General features: G+C 43.2%; 1 protein-coding gene across 4 annotated transcripts in view; it reads right to left on the reverse strand.

The window, feature by feature from the left end:
• USP37 (ubiquitin specific peptidase 37) overlaps positions 1-7,072 on the reverse strand; it is a 121,021-nt gene that overhangs the window by 4,067 nt on the left and 109,882 nt on the right. For 3 of the 4 annotated variants that reach the window (XM_026454735.2, XM_026454737.1, XM_026454734.1), the window contains 2 exons: positions 5,536-5,596; positions 2,022-2,137 (listed from right to left, as the gene is read on the reverse strand). In XM_026454735.2, the coding sequence (XP_026310520.1) occupies positions 2,022-2,137; positions 5,536-5,596 (177 nt within the window). The remainder of the gene's footprint in view (positions 1-2,021; positions 2,138-5,535; positions 5,597-7,072) is intronic. The other variant, XM_026454738.1, reaches the window with a different exon arrangement.

The raw sequence follows: 7,072 nt of genomic DNA on the forward strand, positions 1-7,072 counted from the left end.
AAAAAAAAAAAAAAAAAAAAAAAAAAAAAAAAAAAAAAAATCAGGGAAGGAATACGGCTATATGTAAACCAGATATTTAAAATGTTCATAAACTTTAATTTAGTAATTTACTTCTGGAGAATACAAAAGAAGAAATTCTAAAATATAGAAAACGAACGTGTGAGCCAAGAGCACATGCCACTGCACTCTAGCCTGGGTGACAGACCTTGCCTTAAAAAAAACAACAACAAAACTCTGTGTTCGGCTAGGTACAGTGGCTCAGGCCTGTAATCCCAATACTTTGGGAGGCAGAGATGGGCGGATCCCTTAAGGCCAAGAATTCCAGACCGGCCTAGCCAACATGGTGAAACCGCATCTACTGAAAATACAAAAATTAGCCAGGCATAGTGGCTCCTGCCTGCAATCCCAGCTACTCAGGTGGCTGAGGCACGAGAATCGTTTGAGCCCAGGAGGTGGAGGAAGTTGCAGTGAGCTGAGATTGTGTCACTGCACTCCAGCCTGGGTGACAGAGCGAGACTATCTCAAAAAAATTAAAAAACAAAATAAGGAAAATGCTATAAGCATACAGTTTCCCAACTTCTTTTTTTCTGAAGCGGAGTCTTGCTCTGTCGCCCAGGCTGGAGTACAGTGGCCGGATCTCGGCTCACTGCAAACTTCACCTCCCGGGTTCACGCCATTCTCCTGCCTCAGCCTCCCGAGTAGCTGGGACTACAGGCGCCCGCCACCACGCCCGGCTAGTTTTTTGTATTTTTTAGTAGAGACGGGGTTTCACTGTGTTAGCCAGGATGGGTTCGATCTCCTGACCTCGTGATCCACCCATCTCGGTCTCCCAAAGTGCTGGGATTACAGGCTTGAGCCACCGCGCCTGGCCCTAACTTCTTATCATAGTGAAAAATTACAAACAACTTAGACAAATACTCAGTGTTAGCTAAAAAGTAAATAAATATGATATTCATTTGAGGCAATATAGTATAGGCATTAAAAATAAGCTTATAAATAACTACTCTTCAACAAACAGGATAACCTGGGTGCGGCAGTGTGTGCCTCTAGTCCCAGTCATTTGGAAGGCTGAGGCAGGAAAATCCCTTGAGCCCAGGAGTTTGAAGCCAGCCTGGGCAACACAGTGAGACTCTGTCTCTAGAACAACAACAAAAAAAACAAATGAAATAAAAACTATACTTATGACTTTTAAAAAAGCATACATAGAGGTGAGAATAACAAAGAAATATGTCAAAGTGCTGACAGTAATTGTGTTAGGATGGTAGGATCCTGGATAATCAAAATTTGAGGGGAAAAAGCAATTATTTAAGGGAGAAAAAAGGGTTAAAAAAAAAAGGGTTCAATGTGCCCTAATTAACATCACCAATTCAACAGTTTTCAGTGAGCAACAACTGTTTTTGGTATTTAACTATAAAGATGATAGTTATTCAGTGTAACTAAAGGTAATTTTTTTTTCCCCGAGACGGAGTTTTGCTCTTGTTGCCCAGGCTGGAGTACAATGGCACAATCTTGGTTCACTGCAACCTCTGCCTCCCAGGTTCAGGCGATACTCCTGCCTCAGCCTCCCAAGTAGCTGGGATTACAGGCATGTGTCACCACACCTGGCTAATTTTTGCATTTTTAGTAGAGACGGGGTTTCACCATGTTGGTATGGCTGGTCTCGAACTCCTGACCTCAGGTGATCCACCTGCCCCAGCTTCCCAAAGTGCTGGGATTACAGGCGTGAGTCACCACGCCTGGCCAACTAAAGGTACTTTAATACACACATGCCTTTACTGAGTTCTTACCTAACATGCATACAAAGTGGTCAGGATGTATTCCTGTTTTTTTTGTTGTTGTTGTTTTGAATTCTGCATGTGAAAAATGAACAGCAAATGACAAGAGAAAATGAGACCATGTAATGGCTAGTGCAAGGGCCAAAATGAACCTGCAATGGACACTGAAAGTGGGGCCTTTGAAGTAAAGAGCAGGAGGAGTGACACTGAATCTGACCAACTGTCCTCAGGGATGAAAACAATTACCTCAGCATTTCTTTTCAGTTCCTCAGCTTCAGCTTCTGTGTACTCCATATCAAAAACATCCTCATTTCCAGAGTCCTCATCAGAACCCAATGCATCCACAAAGGAGTTGTTAAACTCTGAAGAATACAAACACAAAATCTTGTAAAAGTTCTTGGAATAGACTGGACACGGTGGCTCAGGCCTGTAATTCCAGCACTTTGGGAGGCCGAGACAGGTGGATCACCTGAGGTCAGGAGTTCGAGACCAGCCTGACCAACATAGTGAAACCTCATCTCTACTAAAAATGCAAAAAAAAAAAAAAAAAAAAAAAAAATTAGCTGGGAGCGGTGCCTAATGCCTATAATCCCAGCTACTTGGGAGGCTGAGGCAGGAGAATCTCTTGAACCCGGGAGGCGGAGGTTGCAGTGACCTGAGATTGCGCCATTGCACTCCAGCCTGAGCAACAAGAGCAAAATTCTGTCTCAAAAAAAAAAAAAAATTCTTGGAATAGACATAAGAGATATAATTAGAAAGATAAAACAGCTTGAGGTACACATTTTATCATTCTAAGTAAACATAAAACATAAGAGGGTCCAGCATGCTCAGCCCACTTGGGGAACACGGGAGACGTGTATCTGTAAAAGAAACGCTCTTTTTCTTTTAAATATATTTATATGATAAAGGGATCTAACCCTCATAAGAAAGGCATAAAATTAGAAAAGAATGTAATTTTACATATAATCCAATTTCACTAAATTCTATATAAGCTATATATGTTAGATTTCAAGTACTTGGTGTCATTAGCAAACATAAATTATCCTTACAGAAAAAGGATTATAAAAAGGTCAATGTTCTTTTTTTCTTTGTATTAAATCATCTCTTGGCCGGGTGTGGTGGCTTATGCCTGTAATCTCAGCACTTTGGGGGGGCCGAGGTAGGTGGATCAAGAGGTCAAGAAATCAAGACCATCCTGGCCAACATGGTAAAACTCCTTCTTTACTAAAAATACAACTATCAGCTGGGTGTGGTGGCACACGCCAGTAGTCCCAGCTACTCAGGAAGCTGAGGCAGGAGAATCACTTGAACCTGGGAGGTGGAGGTTGCAGTGAGCTGAGATTGTGCCACTGCACTCCAGCCTGGCAACAGAGCGAGACTGTTTCAAAAAAAAAAAAAAGTTCATTTCTTGAAATGTACCAAAAAAGCTAAAAAAATTTCAACCTTTAACTCTTAAATTTCACCTAAGATATACTAAACAAATATAAGATCTATATATTTTTTAACAGTATGTGTCCATTGGAAGCATCCATCTTTACTAATGGTGTTAAATAAAGAATCCCAGGAGTATTTGTACATAAATGGTTATTTGCTTTAATATATAATTAGCTCCACTAAAATCATAGTATAGTGTGACTTACAATCACATGAATATCTAAGAATGAGGCTGGGCATGGCGGCTCACGCCTGTAATCCCAGCACTTTGGGAGGCCGAGGCGGGTGGATCACCTGAGGTCAGGAGTTGGAGACCAGCCTGACCAAAATGGTGAATTCCACCTCTACTAAAAAATACAAAATTAGCTGGGCATGGTAGCTCATGCCTGTAATCCCAGCTACTTGGGAGGCTGAGGCAGGAGAATCACTTGAACTCGGGAGGCAGAGGTTGCAGTGAGCCGAGATCACGCTACTGCACTACAGCCTGGGCAACAAGAGAGAAACTCTGTCTCAAAAGAAAGAAAAAGAAAAAAGAAAATCTAAGAATGCAAAGAATAGGAAAAGAGAATATAACATCAAAATTCTAAGTTGGAAATACATGTGTGACTGACTCAGCAGACCTAAGAAAGCCAAAGCCATACCCCAAGCCCGCAATGGAAAAGTTGAAAACTAATCTAATTTACATCACTGAATGTTCAAAAGACACAAGAAGACATGGAAGAACCAGGCCAGGCATGGTGGCTCACACCTCTAATCCTAGGACTTTGGGAGGCCGAGGCTGGTGGGTGAACTGCCTAAGATCAGGAGTTCGTGACCAGCCTGGGCAACACGCCAAAACTCCATCTCTGCTAAAATCAAACACAAAAAATTAGCTGGAACCCGGGCATGGTGGCTCACGCCTGCAATCCCAGCACTTTGGGAGGCCAACACAGGTGGATCACCTAAGGTCAAGAGTTCGACACCTGCCTGGCCAACATGGTGAAACCCTATCTCTACTAAAAATACAAAATTTAGCTGGACGTGCTGGTGGGTGCCTGTAATCCCAGCTACTCAGGAAGCTGAGGCAGGAGAACTGCTTGAACCTGGGATGTGGAGGTTTCAGTGAGCCAAGATCATGCCATTGCACTCTAGCCTGGGCAACAGGAATGAAACTCTGTCTCAAAAAAAAAAAAAAAAAATTTAGCTGGGCGTGGTGGTACATGCCTGTAGTCCCTGCTACTCAGGAGGCTGAGGCACAAGAATCACTTGAAATTCAGGAGGCAGAGGTTGCAGTGAACAGAGAACGAGCCTCTACACTCCAGCCCCTGGGCAACAGAGCAAGCCCCTGTCTCCAAAAAAATGAAGACATGGAAGAACCAGGAACCAGGTACCTCTGAAACTGGAGGATAAGGAGGGGAGGGGATAAAATAAAGATTAGGTAAAAGCTGTTTGAGAAACAGATTCCTACATCTACTTCTTCCAATCTCCTATCTCATGGACTTCTAATACCTGGTCCACATATTAATTCTGCCAAATGCTATGACATGTGAACCTTATGCTACCGAATGCACTCACTCATGACTGCCTACTGACTTCCCCAGACTTGGAACCTGAAGCCACATCATGTTTTTCTAGGACTCGTAACAGTGACAAAATTATAACTTTCATTAAACAGATGATAGATTTTTCTGCTAATTTTTCAAAATTAAAAAACATATTGTTAGAGATATGGGTATAGATGACAAAAATTATTTTGAAAAAAGCAAGCTGAAGATGAATACAAATGTTAGATTAGTGGTTTCCTCTGGGAGGAAGACAAAAAGGAGAGATATAAAGGTTGCTTCTAAGGCTCTATTTCTTTACCTGGGAGGTATTCAAATTTGTTATCAGAAAACACATTTTAGCCTGTAATCTCGGCACTTTGGGAGGCTGAGGCGGGTGGATCACTTGAAGCCAGGAGTTCAAGACCAGTCTTGGCCAACATGGTGAAACCCCATCTCTACTAAAAATACAAAAATTAGCTGGGAGTGGTGGCACAACCGATAATTCCAGCTACTCGGGAGGCTGAGGCACGAGAATTGCTTGTACCCAGGAGGTAGATGTTGCAGTGAGCCAAGACTGCACCACTGCACTCCAGCCTGGGTAACAGAGTGAGAGGCTATCCCCCACAACACACACACACACACACACACACACACACACACACACACACACACACACACAGAGACACTATCCCCCACAACACACACACACACACACACACACACACACACACTCTTTATATGTTCTTCTATGTGTGAATGGTAATTTTACCATTAAAAAAATGTAATTAAAATGATCTCCACACCTTGAAGACTTAACTCGGTAGCTCTTTTGAGGTCATCATCTTCTTTCTGTTCCCAAGCCTCCTAAAGGGAAAAGAACAAAAACTAAGGTATTTAAAAAGGTACTGATTAAACTTACTTAATGAAGATAAAATCAGTTTCTCTGGAAGCATTTGCTAAGAATGCTTTCTATAACCTGATGGATGTTTGGAATATTATCTTTTGAGGAATGTGGGGAAGTTCTTTACTTTTTTCAACATTGTCCTCTTAAAACACAACCTTAGAAGTAAGCTGGGCATGTAAACTCACGCCTGTAATCCCAGCACTTTGGGAGGCCGAGGCAGGCAGATCACCTGAGGTCCGGAGTTCGAGACCAGCCTAGACAACGTGGTGAGACCCCTTCTCTACTAAAAATATAAAAATTAGCCAGGTGTGGTGGCAGGCTCCTGTCATCCCAGCTACTTGAGAGGCTGAGTCAGGAGAATCACTTGAATCTGGTAGGTGGAGGTTGTAGTGAGCCAAGATCACGTCATTGCACTCCAGCCTGGGCGACAAGAACGAAACTCCGTCTCAAAAAAATAAAAAACAAAACAAAACAAAGTGCCAGGCACATAGTAGATACAAATTGATGTCTTTCCTTCCCCCTGATTTATAGCATTTTCCAATTTCCATGGTATAAATAAATACTCCCACCATGGCCAATTTTAAGCTACTAACGTGACAGTGAACACAGAGTTGGGAAGGGCATATAATTGGCTCTCCTGAGCTGATTTTGAGAGCCAGCTCTAACATAACACTCACCTTAAGTCTGTAACAGACGGCGAGACGAACATTTCCACAAGATATTATTCATAGGTTTCTATTTTTACTCTTGCTGAAGAAACCAAGACATATAGTGGATGCTTGGCAAATACTACACGAATGCCACTGACTATTAATTTTCTGATATATCTGAGGTTCTCTTAGAAAAAAATAGTACCTTCTGGCCAGGCGTGGGTGGCTCATGCCTGTAATCCCAGCACTTTGGGAGACTGAGGCGGGTGAATCACGAGGTCAGGAGGTCGAGACCATCCTGGTTAACACATGAAACCCGATCTCTACTAAAAATACAAAAAATTGGTCGGGCACGGTGGCTCAAGCCTGTAATCCCAGCACTTTGGGAGGCCGAGACGGGCGGATCACGAGGTCAGGAGATCAAGACCATCCTGGCTAACATGGTGAAACCCCATCTCTACTAAAAAATACAAAAAACTAGCCGGGCGCGGTGGCTCAAGCCTGTAATCCCAGCACTTTGGGAGGCCGAGACGGGCGGATCACGAGGTCAGGAGATCGAGACCATCCTGGCTAACACGGTGAAACTCCGTCTCTACTAAAAAAAAATACAAAAACCTAGCCGGGCGAGGTGGCGGGCGCCTGTAGTCCCAGCTACTCAGGAGGCTAAGGCAGGAGAATGGCATGAACCCAGGAGGCGGAGCTTGCAGTGAGTGGAGATCCGGCCACTGCACTCTAGCCTGGGCGACAGAGCGAGACTCCTTCTCAAAAAAAAAAAAAAAAAAAAAA

Source organism: Piliocolobus tephrosceles, chromosome 11 (genome assembly GCF_002776525.5).
Source record: "Piliocolobus tephrosceles isolate RC106 chromosome 11, ASM277652v3, whole genome shotgun sequence".
Taxonomy (NCBI): Eukaryota; Metazoa; Chordata; class Mammalia; order Primates; family Cercopithecidae; genus Piliocolobus; species Piliocolobus tephrosceles.